Source organism: Haemorhous mexicanus, chromosome 3 (assembly GCF_027477595.1).
Source record: "Haemorhous mexicanus isolate bHaeMex1 chromosome 3, bHaeMex1.pri, whole genome shotgun sequence".
Classification (NCBI taxonomy): domain Eukaryota; kingdom Metazoa; phylum Chordata; class Aves; order Passeriformes; family Fringillidae; genus Haemorhous; species Haemorhous mexicanus.
Window position 1 is genome coordinate 69,720,390 of NC_082343.1, and position 20,969 is coordinate 69,741,358.

General features: G+C 39.3%; 1 protein-coding gene across 2 annotated transcripts in view; it reads left to right on the plus strand.

Moving 5' to 3' along the window:
* HS3ST5 (heparan sulfate-glucosamine 3-sulfotransferase 5) overlaps window positions 1-20,969 on the plus strand; it is a 93,971-nt gene that overhangs the window by 67,104 nt on the left and 5,898 nt on the right. For both annotated transcript variants that reach the window (XM_059842255.1, XM_059842256.1), the window contains exon 2: window positions 20,402-20,540. In XM_059842255.1, coding sequence (XP_059698238.1) covers window positions 20,434-20,540 — 107 coding nt within the window. In that variant the 5' untranslated portion in view covers window positions 20,402-20,433. The remainder of the gene's footprint in view (window positions 1-20,401; window positions 20,541-20,969) is intronic.

The following is a 20,969-nucleotide window of genomic DNA, read 5'->3' on the forward strand; positions in this document are numbered from 1 at the left end:
TGAAATTATTCTGGCTTTAATCCCGTCCCTCTCCCTTTTTTGTTCAGTGGCACAGATTTATGTGACCCTGAAAGGTATCAATTGACATTTCCTTTCCTGCCTAACTCAGATCAGGAGAAGGAACTGTTTGAAAAGCAATGGTTATTAAATGGATTTTTAATGTAAGCTCGGTACTTTTTGTGAATGTTCGTGACAAAAGAATTTAACCTGCCTGATTACTTAGAAAAAAGCAAATAAATGTAGGCTGGAAACAAGTGAAAATGTGATTTCTAATTTATTGTAGTGCTTAGGAGCATATTTTAACTCAATTTGCCACACTCTCCATGATTACTGTTGACTTGTCAGTGAGAAAAAACTCTTTGCAGTGAACTACTTGGATCCTTGCCCTTAAATAAAACAGGATTTTTATGTCTTCTAATCAAGGATATTGTTTACAGGGCAGATAACTGTTACGTCTTCTTTCCATTATTGACTATATGATTTGTTTCCTTTTGAAACTGCATTTAGATGTGCTAAAACCTCTCTTGGCTGTTTTTCATCTTCTTAGTGCCTTGCTCTAGTATGTGATTGCAGCTCAATTATAGCAGAAGAGCTGAGTATGGAGCTCAAGCTACTGGTCATCCCTGCCAAATAGCTGTGGCAGTTGTTTTTGCTGTTTGTTTTCTGGTCTGTAACAGAGCATCAAAACACGCTTAGGGAATAGTGCATTATTGGATACTGATATAAAGACTTCATCAGCCTAATGGAACAATTAACCATTCTGCTGGTCTTGATCTGCAGAATTTTGCTTTAAGATTAGAGTGATAAGGTGAAGATTAACACCTCTGGGTCAGTGGGGCTGATGAGACACGATTTATTAATCCTCAAAGAAAACCTTAATTGGACACTGGAGCACTCTCTTCTTCATTGTTAAACTCTGCCAATTCCCTGGATAGTCAGAAGAGATGGTGAGGATGATAGACTTACTGTAATTAGATGCACCAAAACTAAAGTAATGATTTTTTCCCCTGGGAACACCATGTGTTATTTTATTTAAATAAGTCAGTGCTGATATTTATGAACACCTGAGAAACATCCCCTACACATGGTCATTGACTACCCAAACACAACTTATAGAAGGGAGCTGCAGAACAGGATTCATAAGAATCTTTTGATTTAGAGGAACTGTCCTAAATCCTGGTCTTCAGAGCACAGAGAATTTACTGTGCAAGCAGGTTAATGATCAGGTTGATTTATCCTTATTTTTTTACCAACCATTACTCATTCTTTCATCACGTTCTTTTCATTAAGAGGCACTGATTTATAGGAGGAAGTACTCCTCTAAGGAGTTTGGTAGGTTTTGAAACTAAGTCTCTGAAATACTTTTTTTTTAAAAAAAGAAATGTCTTTTTTTGCAGGTTGTATAACAGATAGGTTCATTACAATGCAGCATGCAGCTAAAGACAGGAGAAAAGTCCACAGGCACACAATTCTAGCTGCTGTACCTCAGGCTCAGGAAACGGAGCTTTGTGACTTGAGGATTCATTAAGACGCTTGGTGTAGTGCAACCCTGATGAAATAAGTTAGCAGTCTCATTAGGGGGTTGGAGCAGTCATTTGGAAAAAAGCCTCCTTTGCTGCATTTGTTTACTCTGTCACAGGAAGCATGTCCTCAGTCAACTGGGATAATCATTGTCAGCATTTTACATAGTTACAAAGCAAGCTAATAAGCCAGATTGTCGAATTATGTCAATCATGTCTAAACATCAACAAACAAATTGCTCTATGCAGATGGGAAATTTGTGAGAAAGATTAAATATTCAGTTCAATGGGAACAGTGCACACTGCAAGGTCATGACTTAAGACTAATATCTGGAAGAAAGTAACTTTTTAGAATGTGGCTCTGAAGCAATATTTCTGTCTCTATAAAATTATTTGGTGAGGCTTTTGACATTTAGAGCACTGACTGAGGAGACACTTGTAAGATTAAGCATTGCATCTTGCTTTTTCTACCCTGACGCTGTAGACACCACATTATCACACTGGTATATTAGCTGTCTCCTCCCTGCCTCTGCTGAAGTCCTCAGGTTTTATTGCAGCTTCACACCCAGACTGACTTCCAAAGGCTCTAAACAAAGAAGAGATGAGAGCTGAGAAGAGAAGTCAGATTTTTTTTTTTTTCTGGTATAAAAAGAAGTAAATTTTATGTATTCATATTCATCCCCATTGGGGTTTGGAGTCAACTTTTAGCCCAGCAGTCCTGATGTCAGCTTTCTGAGTGACAAGTGCTTTTGGCACTTGTCATCTTTGCACCAGACACCACCCTAGAGGGGAAGGGCCCTGTTTGTAGCTGGTGGTTGCTGAGTGCTTGTGTGATTTCACCCCTGTCCAGGGTGAAACCTAAGGGACAAAAGAATGAAGAGTTTAAAAATGCTATAAAGCTTTCAGAGTGCTTAAATAGACTGAAGTGAAGATTGCACCAAAAAAGTAAGATAAAAAGATGTTAATCTGCAGAAAGAGCAAAAGATCTATTAAATTAATCAATAGGTCTTTTACAGTGGCAAATATGATTAAGTTAAAGAAAACAGAGACAATGCAAGAAGAATATAATGACTTTTCCACTTCTCCTAAAAGCACGGGTTGAGAAGAGCAGTTATTGACTGACAGGTATGCTCTTCAGAGAGGAAAATCACATTCTAGAGGGCGAGTCTTGGAGCTGCACTGAACTTAGAAAATGTCTGCACTGTAGTGTCTCTCAGGAGCATGGCCTTCAACTCACAGTGTTCACCTGGTTAGGAACACTGGAACACAGCACACCAAAGCCAGTTTCTGTCCTTCCTCCTATTTAGAAGGAAATAGCAAGGAGATATACATTGATTCTCCAGCAACTCTAACTGTGCTTTGGCAACATGAAGAATAATGATAAGAAAATAAAATGTACATTGTAGACAGAGACATCTGTCCAGGGTCCCAGGTAATGTGACCTCTTCCATTATTGTACATAGCAGTGTAAGATACTTTTTCCATTAAAGTCCCAAAGGGTTTGATATTGGTTCTGCCCAAGACATAAATTTGATTTTTCAATCTCAGTGAAATGTAGATTTGTTTGTTTGGGGCTTCTTTACTAATATAATGTATCTTTAACCAAAATCTTTGTGTTATAATACTGAACCCCATAATTTTTATGGTTATTCCATATTGATGAATGATTGGCTCAATATTGACCCGTTTTTCCAAAGGCTCACTCAGCAACATGTTTACCTGCATTGTTGTTGTATGTCATATGGTATTGACTTCCTCTGATCCATGGTCATTATCATCTGGGATTCATTCCTTCACCCTTAATAATACAGAGTGCTTAGTTCACATTATATTCTTTCTTTACTAACCCTTCTGAAATACAGCCATAAGCTACCCAGAGTCCAGATATTTGGGGACTTAGATTTTTCTAATAGCTTTCCATGTAGCATCAAAGACTTAACTCCAATACCATTAGTTACACTATTGTAACTTCTCAAGATTGTCCATGTCACAGTCTGGATCAAGGTGCTCCATAGAATGCCCCTCCTCCTAATTCTGAATGTTCATGGCCAATTTCAGGTAACTGCTATTCAATGACTGTTCCCTGAAAGCTGGGCGAGAGAAAAGCCAGAAGCACTAAATTAAACTCTTAATATAACACACAGAAGGGATGGGAGTGAACCAACTCAACTGTATCATGCCCCATTTGGCTGGAGTGATGATGTTATTGGTTTAAAACTTGACCAACCCTCTCAGCTCTTTAGCACCCATAAATGTTATGTTGGAGCCTGATTCTCAAAGAGAGGGAACCAGGGAAAACTTAATCTGCCATCATGAAGAGAGGTGATGAAATTTTCTTTTCTCGGTGTGAAGCAGCCTTGGCTGAGCAGGAATTTAGAAGGCCCATGGGGTCTGTATGTGCCAGCAGGCACAGAGGTTCATTTTAACTTCAGCTGGCCTTTTGGGAGAGAATAAATACATAGAGCATCTTTCTTTCCACATAGCTTCATAATAAACTTCCAGACGAAAGTGAGCTTGACAAATCTCACTGTAAAATTTTAATTAAAATAGATCTTCCATTTAAAAAGTCAATTCCACTTTAAAAAAAAAGAAATCTTCTCAGTTCCACTTGAATCTCAGCCCCCCTAAAAAGACAAGCATCAGTAAGCTCTTGAATCTTGTGAAGAAAACACACACAACCCAACTGATTGATTTTAAAATGCAATCAATTAGAAATCACAGCTGACTTTTTTGATTGGAACTTAATTTGATCTGGAATGGGTTTGTGTCCTTGCCTACTATTAATTAGCAGTAATAATAGTATTGTTCTTCTATGGGAATTTGAAACAGATCTGCCCTCCTATAAGGCAGATGGTTGGTACAGCTCAGAGCACTCTGAGTCACAGCAGAGGTCTCAGCTCCATTACTCCTATTAGCTGGCAAGGGAAGGCTTTGGTGGAAGAAAATGGTTATCCTGAACAAAGGAAGAAGTTGTCAGTGGAACGAGTTTGTCTTTTCAAAGTTGCAACCAGAGAGACATTTCCAAGCAGGAGAGGTTGCAGCATTCTCACAACATTGCAGCTCTCAAGGCTTGGACACTGGGGCACTACAGGGAAACGTGTAGGAGTGCAGCAACACAGTGGCTAGAGCCTGCTGTAGCATTCCAGGTGTTAAACTGGTGTGAAATATCTGATCCACATTTCTGTCTAAAGCATTAAGCCAGACCTTTCTTGGCCAAAAGCAAATTCAATTGCATTATCTTCTGTTTGTTCAAGGGATAAGCCCAGCAGCTGTTCTTGTTGTGTAACATTTATATCTTTACAGAGGCTGCAATAACAGATATAACATTTGCAGAGGCTCTGTGTGCCAGGGCTGGCCCCTTCAGTGACCTTGGAAGGAGCAGGATGCTCAGCCCTGTGCAGAGCCATCTCTCACTGGCCAGAGACGACTACAGTGATGGCTTAATTTTTCTTTCTTTTACATTTACACTGCAGAATAAATGCTAGTCGGTTTTTAGTATTTCAATAATATTCAGCTTACAGACTTAGTTTCAAAGTAATTATTTGATATTTTCATAGATAGACAAAAACTGTTAGCATTGCTAGAGATAAAAAAGACTATTTTCTTTTTTTTTTTAACCTGGTGCATCAAAGGGTACAAACACATTCGTAAATCTGTTTTTCCCAACAGACCTTGCTAGAGCTGTGAGTGTTTAGGATAAGGTGTGTGAATGTACATGGTGTGCTGGTATCTTTTTAGTCAGCTCTGCTCTTCATGCAGCAGTGTGAATAAAGCCTGAAGTTGGGCACTGTGGAAACTGGTGTGGAATGGCACCTTTTGGGGTAAATCAGGCAGAATGAGACTTAGTGTCAGTTTTATGTAGTTCTAGCCTAAGAGTCCATGTAGAAATCCATGACCTGTGGATATAAATAGCACAGGGAGCCCCTAGGGATCTCAAGGTGGGCAGGTGCAGGGAAGCCCCCTCTCTCTGGGTCTTACCAGCTGTATGACTTGTCCCTGGTGGCCCAGGAGTGTGGGTGGGTTGGGCAGGAGTCTCACACCTTCTCCAAAGGACTGGCTTCCTATCAGCAGGAAACTGGGGAGAAGCAGAGAGCAGCAGGGAGCAGTCACCCCATAGCAGGGAATCAGCAGGACACCTGTACTTGCCTGGATGCCTTGCTCCAGAAGTCACAGCAAGACTGTGGGAATGGTTCCTCTGATATGGGATAGTTTAATAATCTGCTGCTGCTGGTACTATTTTGGCTTGTTTTCTGCAGGTTTAACTGAAACAGCACCTGTCAGAGACAAAAAAAAGAAAAAAATACTTCTACAAACACAAAGAGGAAGGACAAAATGGAAAACAAAATTCTCTGCATATATTAAACTTCAACTCCACAGTACTTTTTTTAGTTACTACATACATGTGCTTTATAAAACAGAATTTAGTGACTTCCTTCCTTCACCTAATACAACACAAAGACATCTATAAGCACAGTCTGCTTGGGAAAAATTAAATAGACAGCACGAGGACCATTTACTCAGAAGTAAGAGGTGTTTTATCTCATTGTGCACTCTCCAAAAGTCTGGTTCTGTTGATAATAACAACATGGACACTGACATCATCACACCTGCTTGGATTCTTAGTTGTGATCTGTACCACAGAACTACTAAATACATTAAATTTAATCAAACACAGAAGAGTAAAAGTGCCTGCCATTCTCAAGAATGAAAATTGCTCAAGAAAGTAATACAGGACACCAGTATATTAATGTATGCAAACCCCACAAATATAGTTAGAAACAAGTAAAGTGGTTAGCTAGCAGCAGGAATGTTCATAGAGTCATGAGAGAAGCATCTTCAAAGACTGAAAGATTTAAGTGAACCTGCAGAGAGGACAGAAATTTGAAAGACATCAGTGAATTAATCCATAGCTGACATTAGCAAAATAGAGTTAGGTAATGCTGCAATGCTGTTTCCTTATTCTAGGCTGTGATCTTGTATTTGCAGAAAATGGGGCTTGTTGCAGAGATGCCAAGAGGCAGATTGTTTGCCTGAGCGGCTGTCAGCACAGGGGAAGGAGTTGTGGCACTGCCATCCATCCTCCATCCTGACAGGGGCCCCAGGTGGGGATGTGCCACTGCCCTGAAGCACAGGCAGCTCCATCACAGTGTCTCCCAGCCAGCTGTTCCGTGTGGTTGCCTCCTCACAGAGTGGGATATTGACCAGATATCACCAGGTCCTCTTTGCAAAAGGTGAACCAGACTGGACAGAAATGACCATCAGCCCACTCCCACTAGATCATCCTCCTTTTTTGAAAGAGGGCTTCAGCCAAGGAGCCCTGAGGAGGGGCAAGAAAGGGATGCACTGCAGTGGTGCTTTCCAGCACAGGCAAAATTATTTTGGTCTGGTGTAATTGTGTCTGCTCTTGTATCAAACAGTGAGGACAAAGTTTTCCATGAGGCTAAGTTATGATCTGGCTCCAGTGCATATCACATTCTTTTACCTGTAAAGCTACCTATATAAATTGTTAAAAGGAAATTTTCCTGGTAGCCTGCTGCCTGGTAATTATATCAGCAGAGCAGGGTGAGAGATGGCAGGAAAGAATATAAGTGTGTTATGGGAATAACAAAGGAGGAAGTCAATCATAACAAACATTTGCTTAAGAACATATTGTACATTTGGGTGTGAAAAAGGACTAATTTCTGTTTTATACATGGTAAGGGAAAGTAATTGAGAAGGTGTTCCATTCAGATGTTATTGCAACTGGGAAGTTATGAGACAGCTTCAAAAATTAGCTTGAAGGTAACAGACTTATAATATATAAAAAGACATCCTCCTCTGAATTTAATTAGCAAAGCACATAATTCACTGAGCTCTAATGGTGTTAAAGAATTTGTTTCTTATTCCTTCTTCCATGAGAGAGAGAAAGAGAGACAGAGAAGAAAATAGAAATATTTCTTATATTAGCTTTATTTACATCCTCTTGTGAAATGACAGGATGAAAACAGTAATGAGGATTCAAGGTCAAAAAGAATTCTGTCCACACCTCAGTCCTCACATCATTTTGAAGAATGAGAGCTGAATAGAGGAAGAATGAACTGATTTCTTTTAAGTTTAGTCATTGAAAATGCAAAATGAATATCATTCTGCAGATATGATGCCAGAGAACAACACAAGCTAACAAAATAATGGTCGTCTAAATAAATAATTTATGCACCATATCAAAAACTGAATGAGATAAAGACATAGAAAACACATTTGAAAATTTGGAAATGGCTCAAAGCTTTTCCTCCAGTGTCTCCCAAGAGGATGAGCATGGAGGACTAATACACTGTGACTGTGTATAATTCATAAACTTTCCCTCATTTTTTTGATTTTCAGTAGTTACAGTTTATAGCTAACAAAGGAACAGAGTGGAAAAATCCTGGTGAGAGTTGAGAGGAGAACATAAACCAGCTGATTCCTCCACTTAGTCTATTCATAAAGGGCATCTGTTCTCATCCCAAACCGCACATATATTTGCCATTAAACTTAGTACATTGAGAACAGAAAAAAACCTTTCTACTCACATCCTTATGTCTACTTTATATTTATATTTTTATGACAGCTATTGCAATGTGAGATTATAACACAAAAATCCATTTCCAGGTGATTTGTTTTAAATTTATTCTGTTGTGGCTGTTGGTTAATGTTCAGGCTGGATTTCTCAGGGATTCATTCAATGACAGCAGAGCAAACTCAGAGCAAACTAGTGAATGCTCTCAGAGGGCAGTGGAGTGTTTCTGGTTGAATTACACAGAATGAAACCCCCCCCACCCACAGCCACATTGGAAAGATGTTTCTTTCCAATGTGGAAAGTTAAAGAAATCTAAAAGTTACGTTCAGATAAGATTTGCCTTGAAATGATTTTGATGGTCACATTCATGTGAAGTCACATTCTGAAAAGAAATGGCAGGCAAAAGGGTTGTTTTCAACTGAGCATGTCAGCAATTTGTAGCAGATTTTATGGCACAGCACAATTCAGTTACACAACCAATACTGCTTTCTGTAAGATTCCTTGGAGTTTTAATTTTTTAACAAAAACCAGAAGATAGTGTCCTGTGGCTTCCTAAGGGAAACCCTCTGCCTCCTCCTCCGAGTACACCAGCAGAGCCCATCACATTTCTCAGCTGCATGACAAGTTTCAAGCTGAGGAGGCTGAGAGGGCCCCCAGCCTCTGCTGCCATATGTCAGAGCAAGCAGTGTCTGCCCCGAGCCATCACAGCAGGCACAGTGGAACACCAGCGCAGGAATTTCCACGTGGCTTCCCAGCATCGCCAAACGCGTAAAGAACCCACACGGCGCTCTCAGGACACCCCTGCAGATCTGTTGTTCTGGGGGTGGGTAAATGAGAAAGAAGGTCATTGCTACCAGCAAGCTGCAGAGGTGACTGAGGGGCAGCTGCCCTTTGGTGATCTCCTGTGCTCGGAGCCCAACAAAACGGATCCATTCTGCCAGTTCCTCCCTGTGGTATTTTCTGGGGTCCCCTGAAAAGATTAATCTGACTCCATGTTCTTAGAAGGCTAATTTATTATTTTATGGTATCATATCATATTAGATAAAAGAATGCTATACTAATACTATACTAAAGAATAGAGAAAGGATACTTACAGGAGGCTAACAAGATACTAATGAAAACTCATGACTCCTTCCAGAGTCCTGACACAGCCTGACCATGATTGGTCATTAAGTAAAAACAATTCACATGTTGGATAAACAATCTCCAGCCACATTCCAAAGCAGCAAAACACTGGAGAAGCAAATGAGATCATATTGGTTTCCCTTTTTCTCTGAGGCTTCTCAGCTTCCCAGGAGAGAAATCCTGGGCAAAGAGATTTTTCAGAAAGTATTACAGTGACACCTCCCTGCCTGTCCTGTCTGCCTCTGAGAGCCTGTTGAGTGTTATGTGAATGTTGTTTACTTCATTAATTTCCTCCGGCCATCAATTGATGAATGAATTATTCATAAGTAAATTTATAAATTATTCTACCAGTTCTATTGATGATTGAATAATATTGACCATATAAATTATTCACTCTTCTTTTACCCCACCAAATGACAAATAAATTATTTGTGAGTATTGTTTTCTTCATTATTAGATCAACTCTTCCATCTGTTGAGACATTCATAAGATGTCATTCACACTGATAGCTGTACAATTTGTAAGCAGGGCCCTTTAGGAACTATGCTTTCATAGACAAACAGAACTGGTTTAACTTTACTGTATACTTGCATAGCAGTTTCTTTATATATAACGTCCTTTCTTTATATATAACGTCCAGTTTCTTCAAATATAAGGTCCTTTAGAGCATGAGGAAGTGTTTTGTATGTTTCACAGCCAAGAAGACAACATGCTGAGATATTCTGGAGTTAATTCTCACCCAACCAAGACATTTTTGAATTGTGCAGTACTGTACTGTAATTTTACATTTGTTACATTTTGTACTGTAATTTTACAGTTTTCCATATTTGGACTTAATAGTCAGGGTTGAAGCTCCAGCCTTCCCTTGATCCCGAAAGATATCAGGCTGTAGGTTCTGTAAAGGAGCATCAGGAGCAAAGCCAAACCAGAGATACCTTAACTAATTGCCATTACAAATGTGAACTGCATAGGTCTGTTATTTCAAGTTCCTGGATAAACTACATGACTTTTCCATCGAGTTAGATCCATGCCTTCTGTCTCTTTCACTGATTCACCAGTAACTATGTGGCAAACAAGTGACAGCCTCTTCTAGTGGCAGCATTTCTAGCATATTTTACCATGCAGGCAAAATATGTCTATATCCAAAAATATGAACAGTCCATGTGGTTATGATGGGTCAGGGAAAAGAATCAAAAGAAATTTTAAAAAATGCATCTCTAGGAAAGTGATACTAAGCCACAAGTGCTCACAAAGAAAGGATTGTGTCCTCTCTATTCCATGAAGCACAAGTTAAATTAAGTTCATAAAAAAAATCAAGCTTCATTAACATGAAATCAGTATAAGGATCATGAATAGTAGGCTGAAAAGTATTCTCTCTCTAAGAAGTTGCTCAGAAAGAGACAGAGAGAGGAGGCATCTCACGCCAGGAGAGGAGCAGCCCTTCAATAATTTTCCTGGTGTGAGTGCCAGCAAAGATCAGAATCACACACCTCTCCGCTGGCATTTGCTTGAGTCCGAAACCTATCAGCAAAGTATGTGCAAAGATGTTTCAGTTGACTTTTTATGTTCTTTTTTAGAATTTAAAACCATGAAGCAAGCATATTTGCCAGTCTGAGTACATGTAAGAGTGAACAGAGACCGAAGCTACAGCTCAGGCTGCCCAAGGGGAGGAAAATGAATGAAAGGCTGTGCCAGAGCAAGACGACTGCCTACTGACCAGAGACCTCATTTATGGGGAGCTCTCCAGCATTGGGCAGTACTGTAACAGCAAAACACTGTACAAGCTGTCCGTTTTTGTTTCCCCTTTCTTTTCCACCCAAATGATCTGCGATCTGTCACTCAGGGCAATACAGCAGTGGAAGGTTGGCCCTTAGAACACGTGCACAGCAGAAAATCCCAGCTCTTTCATTTTCAGAGAAAGCTGTTAATAGGTCTGCCTCTCTCACTGAGACACACTAACAAGTTCTTGTCTAAACTGTCATTAATGTTTTCACTTAGATTTCCACATTAAAATTGGCAGCATTTCTGAGGGAAGTGTTGTGGTCAGGACTTACAGGGGAAGCACCAAGACTTTGCATTCTGAAAAATAACGATCTCCAGGGTCAAGTTTTTAAATTCTGTTTGTCCCTGTTCTTCTGGCAGAAGCCCCATGGGATATCAAGACACAGAAATAGACAGAAAGATATGACAGAGATAAAGGGAAGGTGGTAAAAGTGTGCCTAGACAGAAGTGGTGTATTGAGAGAGTTGGAATGGAAGAATGCCTTTAGCAGCTCTGCTCAGAATGGATATGAACAAAGCACAATTACATTGTTCAAGGGCAGAGAAAAGACCACTGCAGTAGTTGGGATAAAATGGTGAAGGGAGCACACAGGAAAAACTTATACTTATATAGGTGGGTAATGGACTGAATCTTTGGGACAATTATGACAAAGTTATGAAATTCAGCCTACCTATGAGATTACAGAGAGCAGTCTGAGCTGATCATGTCTCCGATTAAGGGTCTGAGCAAAAAACAGAGATGCTACTGATCAGAACAAATGTAGGTTCTCCATATTAGAGAGTGTGATGTTTATTCATCAGCAACGGGATAGTTCAGAATATGAGTTTGAATAGGAGAAAATAGATGAATAAGTGTACTATATTAAGATATGAGCTGCACAGAGGCATAGGGGGTACTCTCATGTGTGGCCTCTCTCCGGGGGAAAAGAGACTCCAAATGCTACCCCATTTCCTTCTTCTCTGCCTTATCCTTCAAGAACCTTGGACAGGTCATCACCTCCTCCCCCAAAAGCCTTCTTCAGCATCCAAGATGGGAAATCCAGAAAACAGAGAGCACCAGGATGAAAAAGAGACTCTGTTCTTTTCCACAGTGCCCTTCTCCTTCTTTTTTAAACAAAGAAGGGGGAGATGTGGCATTGTGTGTTTTTAGTATTGGTTATTCCTTTTGTAAGTCAATAATGGTTTGGTCCTCGGTTCCCCCCATGTACTTCCCTCACAATGGTTTCTCCCTATTTCCTCCCTTTTGGAGCTGCCCCCCTCCCCTGCCTGTCATGGTAACCACCCCCCCCTTATCTCGAGAATTCTCTGTGTCAGTCATCCCTTATTCGATGTATGATTTGCCCCTGGGGATTTTCCCCTCCCCTGTGTGATCCTCAGTGGCTTAGCTGTAACCCACGCTCCTCCTTGGGTCCTCGTTATTGGTTAGCTTTGCATCTCCTCCCATCACACCCACTCCCTTTACCACCCACCCCACCCTCCCCGAAACCCCCTCCTTGTCGCCCGTCCCTAGCACCGCCGGGGGAGATTAAAAGATCTTTGGTTTCTATACAGGTGTCCACTTCTCCTTCCTTTACCTTGGGACTTCGTAGCGACGATCCCGCCTGCGCCACCCACGCCGCAGACAGTCACCACTACCAGGGTTCCGGAGGGGATCCGGGAGTGGCACTTCGCGTGGCCATCTTCGGCCAGATCTGGGAGCTCCTAGCCGGGCTCCCGTCCAGTTCCTGCGGCCGCAGACAGAGGCTACACTCATGCAATGATATTTTTTTCTCATTGGGGGTTAAAAGCCAGGAGCAAAAATCTACTGAGATGAATTTACTGTAAATGCAGTGTACTGTCAAAATATATTTGCAGCTCAGTTAAGTTTTTTCTGTTAGTTTTCCCATCAGTGCTTTTGACTCCTAGTAATGTTCCGAATTTAATTCAGTTTTGCTACTTTTCCAAAAGGAAGTCACCAGAAAATAGAGCTGCAAAAAGTTGCAGAAGGCCACATAGATTTTGCCCTATATCTAAGAGGAGTTTAAATTATCTGCCAGTTTCAGTTAATTAGGGAACGTTCAAACAGTCTTTCATATGTCTTATTTCAGATGTGATATTATTTGGGAAAGGGAATTTTTTCCTAGAAAAAAAATAGGAGCAATAGTCTGTGGGCATGATTTTAAGTAGTGGAAAAGAACATTTCAAAATTACCAGTATGTGACAAAAGGTAATTTTATTTCATACTAAATCATATTAAGCAATAACTCTCTGCCTTATCCTGCTCAGTGCAGTGAAACTGTTCATGATGAGGACTGGACCCTAAATGAAGGACAAAATAAGAAAGCTCTGGATATCTACCTGCTTACCTTTTTCTCAGAGGACTCGAAATCTTCTTCTCTAAGTCTTTCCCAGAGCTGAAAAGCAAACTGCTTATTCCTAACATGACACTACTATTGGCATCCCTTTATGATTGCTTTTATAACTTTTGCAGTCATTGTTTCCCTCTTCCGTGTCACTGAATTTTTTCCTCAACTTCCTTTTTCCTGTATTATTGTTAGTTTTGGTTGCAGTTTTAGTGCTATCTTGACAAAACAAGGCTGGTATTGTCTTTTAAAAACTGTGAAATTATTATCTATTATAACCTCTATATAACCATAACTGCATTTCTACAGGTTTTCTACCTTAGTGTCATCAGCTTCACCATTCCTGAGAAATGGAGCGGACAAGGAAGGTGATCATTTCAGAAGAAAAGGAGGGAAATAGCTGGGGAAGTACCATTAATCCGCAGGAAAGGGCCAACCCTATCAGATTAATCTCACGCTCTATGAAGAGCAGTATTAGGTAGTATACTCAGGATGCTGGCAAAGAGACAGGCATCTGTATTTTGGACTAATGAAGTCCTTTTAAGATCTATGTGCTTGGAAATGTTCCTGGAGCACTGTAGCTAAGCGTGGATCACGGCAACCCAGCCATCGTTGAGCAGAACGCGGCCGCCCGCCTCGCCGGCTCGGATGCAATAAGGCAGCTTTCCTGAGCAGATGTGCCTGAGACCTCAAGGGCATCAAAGCGCCTGAGATTCCTAGCTGCTCTGACAATCTGGCAGCAGATCTGTTTGGCACAGGGCACCACAAAGTCAATAGCAAGCTTTTGAGTTGTTTCTCTCTTCCCAACACCATATTGCTCAATGTCTTTCAGTGAGATGCAAAAAGAAAAAAAAAAGGGAAGGGTCAGGCTGAGAAAGGAATGTGATAAAGAGCCGGTTATGGCCTTCTGTACTGTTGTCACTTGACACAGCAGCCTCCTGGAGATGGCACAATTATGGTAGATGAGTCTTCAATGTGTCTGGAGTGAAATGTCCTGTGGGCAGTGGATTAAATAAATAGTCATTATATAGACTCAGATATCTGTCTACCCAAGCCAGCCCCAATGGGGGATTATGAGTTACAAATACTCTTTCAGCACTGATAGTGTGCTAACTTCTGAGAAATGAACATATGTTTTCTTATCTAGTATCCATATACAGATGCTGATTTTGTGGGTGGTCTCAGAGTCTAGGAGCTTTTCTGGAGAAAGGCTTTCACCACTTCTTTACACAAAAACTGGCTTCAAGGGCAGCTTAAAGACAGTCCTAAATCTCAAAATCTACAATAGCTGACAAAAAAAAAAAAGGTATTTTTAGGTTATTGTCATAGCTGTGGCATAACAGTATAGGAAATCTTTATGTTGGAGTTTATCTGCATTATTTATTGTTTTCCGACAGCTTTGCTGACATTTCTTTTCCACTCTTTCAGTCAATATGAGTCATGAGGAGAAAAGGACAGGTCTCGTACACAGGGACTCTTATATGAATCTATGAACTTCTTCCATGTTATATTTCCTTCTTTTCTTTATTTGAAACCTGAGCTGAGCAAGTGTGCATTAATCTTACTTCATCCCGTCTCAGTCTTATTCTATAGAGAAAAAATTGAAAACTAATTCCTCATGAGAATTAAATTTCTTTTTTATATTAAAATATGAACCATTAAGGAATTAAAAAAAAAAAATTCAAGTTCCTTTTCTGCAGGGTCAGCTCTTCATCATTCCCTAAAATATATGGTATTTTCAATTCTTTCTGTTCCCATTATCCATTTCATTTTACTATGTCAAAAAAGGGAAGTATTTTTTCTCTTCTTAGACCATTCAATGCTATTAGGAATGAAAAATCCTCTCTCTAATGAAAAATCATGTTCTGTTTTATCATGATCATTCTAGTTCTTTAATACTGTTCACATGGTGCAATAGTTCAGTTGCAATTAAGGAAGCCATCGAAGCACAAGTTACTGGGGAAAAAGCACAGCAGCACTCTATCTTTTCCTTGCTGCTAGCCCAGACCTCAGCAGTGAGACAGAGAAAAGGGAGTGGAGAAGACCTGGAGGAGAAGCAAGAGCTGTATCATGAACTTGCTCTTCCAGGCAGACCATGACTAAGACCATGAGCTCGTGAGAATGCACACAGTTTGAGGCATAAATTCCCTCCTTTCCCAATCGCCATTTGATTTCACACCCCAGAAAAAGTTTAGGTGCTTGATTTGTATGAATTTTAGTGACAGTGAGAAATGAAAGAAACTGTAGTTAACATTCAAGAGACCTAATGCAAACATTCCCAGTGATAAGTTCCCTGACTTATTTCCTATCACTGTACTTAAATCTCCTATAAACTCAAAAGATCTCTCTGCAGTGTACAACAACAAATATTTGTTGGTCAACAGCTGACCCCTGCTGGTGTGAAAAATAAAAAGAGAAAGAAACACACCAAACAATAACTACCTATAAAAACCACTAATTATTATTTTTCCAGCCTCCTTTGTGCATATTTGCCTTTAGTTTGTACTTCATTTTGATTAATCACATAACTCTATCAGGACTGTATCTCTTCAGCCTGTTTGCAAAAAGAAAGGATGCTGTTGTTGTTGTTTCTTATATTTCCATCCATAATCAACCACATGCTATTCATTTATCTATAACATCTTCTCATGTCTGCTCCATGTGTCCAAAAATTTCCCTTTGATCATTTGCAAACAAGTTCCTGGCGATTTCTTGTTTCATTGCCTGTTTATTTGGAATAAGTGATTATAGCAGCAGACTCTCTTTTCTGTGCTTCTGCACAATTCAGATTTTTATCAGTAATGCCATCATTACTAGTATGCTTCTCCTATTTTCTCCCATTCATTTGACTTTCCCCTAACTTGCACCAAAAACTAACTTTTACAATAGGTCACGAAAAATTTACATAAGTTGTCCTGCATACCCACTATCTCCCTTTATACATGATCCCTTAATCTTGTCAGGAACAGTCCATCTATTTATCATCTGGTATTATCATCAGAGTTCTACATAGCTGTACCGTCTTCTCTTGTCAATTCACTCAATAACCCTGGTCCTCTCACCAGCAAAATGGGAATGTAGGGGAAGGGGTTAAATGAGGCATTCACATCAATACACTGGTAAGGCTACTATCTCATGTTTCTTTATTGAACTGTACCATGACAGTCCAACAATTCAGATCAGATTTACAATTGAAATCACAAATCACATTTTACTTTTAATTTACACAGAATTTACAAACCACTTTTTTAAATGTATGTGATGCTTCACACATTTCTAGAAATCATGCATTCAGTAATTTTTGTTGCTCTTTGTGCATTATGACTCTCTCAGATAGCCAGGAACAAACTCTCTTGTATGCATATTTAACTAAATTTTCCAAGACAGATATTTCTAATGTAAGCCCGCTGGGGCTGTGCAACAGTGTGCTGTCATCTCTTTGTGTGGAAGGCTCCATATTCAGCATTCAGCTACTGGGAAAGTTCTGTCTGCAGCTTTCTCCCAACCCTCTTCCCACTGGTCAGCAGCTTTTGTGACAGTTCAGTTCTTGTCCCTAAAGGAGAGCAAAATTTTTTTAAAACACCCTTATTTGCCTCAAAGAACTGCTAAAAATCTTGGCACTTTGGATTACACTTTATCTTGCCTTCCAGCTTCTTGTAAACTTTAAAAGTATACATTCCTAACTGAAAACTTTGTACACCTGATAATACTTCCCAGAATTTTAATTTCTTCCTTTTCATTTCTTCTTTCCATTTCATTTAAGTGTTGCTGTGTTTGTCTCCAGCAACATTTTCGCCTTAGGGAGCTTCACCTTAATCACATTCTGGTTGTATTAACTCAGTGTCTTAAATAGAAATGTTTTTTCAGTCCTCTCCTCTGGCACACAGAGCTGTCTCTTTACATCCATTGCAAGGTGTAGACTTTTCTGGAGTCAAGATATAATTTTTCTATGTTTTTTTTCAAGAAAAAAATAACATCTAGGGAAAGTTTTATTGAGACTATCTCTCTGGAATAAAACTCCTTGCATGGCCTTTAAATTAGATGCTAAAAATGAAAACAAAAATGAAACAAACAAATAAATAATGTAATCTTTACATTTCTGTTGTGTGCTTAATACTTGTTATTCTGTGGATAAGTTTGCTATACTTAGATACATGCAAATATAAAACTGGAACTGGTTTGGGCTTTTTTTGGTTGGTTGATTTGCTTAATTTGCTTTGTTTGTGTTTGTTTTGTGGTTTGGTTGGTTAGTTGATTTTTTGTATTGACTCTAATTTCAAACATTAATATTGAGGTCATAAGGCCTTGTGGAATATATTTCAGGAAGGAGCTTGTCATTAATTTGATTTTGTTGTGGCCTGATGACCTCCACAGCCTCACTAAGGCTTGCAGGCATGACCCAAGTGGGGTCCAAGAGCCTGTATAAAGCAGAACACATGGAAAGCACTTCAGTTTAATGTATAGAGGGCTGAATATATATATGTTTTCTGAGACAAAGTTCATTGATGTAGCATTGAAGTGAAACCTTCATTTAGAGGGAGCAGCTCTGAAATATTTAAAACTTGGTACCTATGAAAATTCATTCCCTTCTTCATGTCTTTCTCTTTCATCTTTTTAAGTTAAACAGTTAAAAGAGTAATTAGCATTAACATATTGACACCGAGGTGCAGCATCTGTGCATTTTTCTTAATAGTTCAACTTTGGCTATATATTTTCTGCCTTGCTCAGTGTATAGGATTCCTCATTTATGCATGATTTTTATGGAAAAAAAAGTATATTACAAAAAGGCAAAAGTTTACCATGTAGTTAAAGCACTAGAAAGGAATTATTTCAGACTGAATCTCACTGGTGCTACAGGTTTTCTCTGTGACCTTGAGCAAATCACTTAATCTCTCTGTACCTCTGCTCCTCATTTATTTCTTAAAGGATGGTACTACTTCTTCTGTCTCTCTATTTACATTGCAAACTCCTTTTACTCTGTGTCTTATATTATTCTTACTGCAATAAAGATCTTATCTAAGAATTATTATTATAGAGTTACTTTTATCAATGTAAAAGCAATATATTCTCTATGATTAGTATTCCTGTATGATAGGTTATCCTTAGCTGTGACCTGGCTGTAAAAGGAGTTTTTTTATTGCTCCAGAAGTGCCTTAGAGACCAAGCCAGACTCAGAACTTCAGTATTGCATGGCTCTTTTATCAAGAGATGGTGGGTTGAAATTAGAAGTCTCTCCCTGTAGCAGTAAAATAAATGTGCTTCAGAATGGCTCTTCAAACACGCTTGAAGAAAACCAGTTTGGAATGACCTGCATCTGCACCTTTAAACCCAGCCAGCCCAGGGGCAGGCAGGATACATGAGTGCTGCCTGCTGGGAAGGGTTTCCAGCTTGTGTTATCTCCCTGACTGTACCCTGGATTTTTAAGAGAGCTTTCTGGGCCAAAAATTTAGCATCATGAGCAGAAATGGAAAAAAATGTTTCCAGAAATGGAAAGAAATGTTTTCAGTCTGTGTTTAGCAGTGGCCAGTCAAACCTTGCAATCTCACCAAAAATTCTGCCTCTGTATATAGTTTCATGCTTATTATAATGTATCCCAGTCTTGCTTTATATAAATCCTAAGGCTGGAAAAGAAGAAAATGTGCTGCAAAAGAAACTTTGCTCTAGTAAAACTTAAGAAATTTGACATCAAAAATTTTCCATAATAAGTCCAGCCAAAAATTGAAAAGAAAGTTTTTGTTCAATCTACTACATAATGTAGTAAATATTCCCTGATAAAGGGAATGAGACTTTGGATCAGTATTTCAGGTGATTACAATTTATATTTATGATTTTGGTACCATTTGGTGATGAAAGCATTCTTTTAGGTTGGTAGGTAGATGGTATGGCTTTACCCCTTCTGAATCAGTGAGAGGATTGAAAGTTAATTCTCCTGCAAATCTGCAAGAAAACTCAGAACTGGTACAGAATGAAGAACCATGTCATCTTTGACTGTGCTCTGAAAGGAGGAGCTGATCTTTCTCCTTAGTTCACGTAAGAACGTGTTAGGAATCAGGTCTCAGTCTCCTAAAGAGATCTTCACAGATCACACATGTAATCCTTCTCAGAACATAAATGTAATGTTTGAGGAAGAGTCAAACTAAAGACAGTTTAACTCAGCACTTCTTCTTACCTTGGCTGGGAACCTCCTGGGTAAATCCTCTTGGCATAAGGTCATGTCTTTTTATTCCTGACTGCCTTGATAGCTATAGTATTTGAAGCAATGCTCAACTATGGGATTTAGATGGTCTCTGAAACACATCAGAAAAAGAAATTTAAATATATGCTTTGGTATTGCTAGAAACTGGGGATGTAGGCATGCTTGTTTCAAAGCTGACAGTTTGTGTCCCAGCAGGTCTTGAGGTGATAGTCAAGGCTGGTGTCATGCAGGTGAGGAGCTTAAATGGCTTTCCACAGAACAGACCAGACTGATGCCCAGCACAGACACAGCTGATAGAATACATTGATGCTGAAAAAACATTATTGTGCCCACTCCAGCTACCTGCTTCTCAGTTCTGTCATAGTTGTCTTGCTGGCATGGATCAGGATATCTTTTTTGGATTTCTCTCCAGCATACACTCTAATAATTGTAAAAACAGAGTAAATGTGCCTCCATAAACTGTACACAGTACCTGCAAACCTAACTCCTGGTTACTGCAGCTTTACTTGACATCAGGGCATTTAAATCTCTGTTGAACTCTAACTCTTCTGATTCCAAAAGGCTTAAAATCTATACATATTTATCTAACAAGATGTCTTATTATAGTATGAGCTTCTACAGTAAAGACCTACATTGTGGCTATCCAATGGCCCTAATAATGGTGGGTGCAGCTGAACTATCCCGTCCAGAATTACCATCCTACCCCAGATACATTGCCATGTGGAACTGAAAAACAGCAGGGAAAAAAAAAAAGAAAAAAAAAAAAAAGAAGTTCAACTACTTATTTTGCAGTTTTGCAAAGATTTTGAAAGTGTGGCTTAATCAGCTGCAACATCTGATTAAACACTAGCTGCACATACTCTGCTTTCTTAGGAGTGTTTTATGTGTTCTTGTCTCTGCAGACTGAAGAAGTCCTGAAGATTGATGGAGGGCCATGCTATTCAAACAGCAGGCGTTGCTGAGACAGAAGCTCTTTGTGCTAGGCAGCCTTGCTATTGGAAGTCTCCTATATCTAGTTGCCAGAGTTGGGAGTTTGGATAGGTAAGTCATTAAGTAGCTGCTCTCTTGTGTAGAATGGGCTAAGATTGTCTGAGTTTTTGCTTCAAGGGTCTGATTGCTTTCATGTTCTGTTTTTTGGTTTGCTTTTTTATTTTTTCTTAGAGTCTATTTGTACAATAGGACAGAAAGACTGGATATTTTAATGTGGTTTTCATTATTTATTCCTACCCTTTGGAGAAGAGAGTAGGAAAACAGTCACAGTCATCCCTGTCAAAGTTTTTTTGTTTTTCCATTTGTATTCTGAACACACTGACACTTGTTTTAAGAGAAGAAATAAACTAGCATCCAGTAAAAATGTCATTACAGTAGCTCATTTTGCCTGTGTACATCTGTGTGTTGACCTCTAGTTTCAGCAAAACAGTTATGATGTATTTATACATCTCCTTTTCTAAATTTGTGAGAAAGCAATTA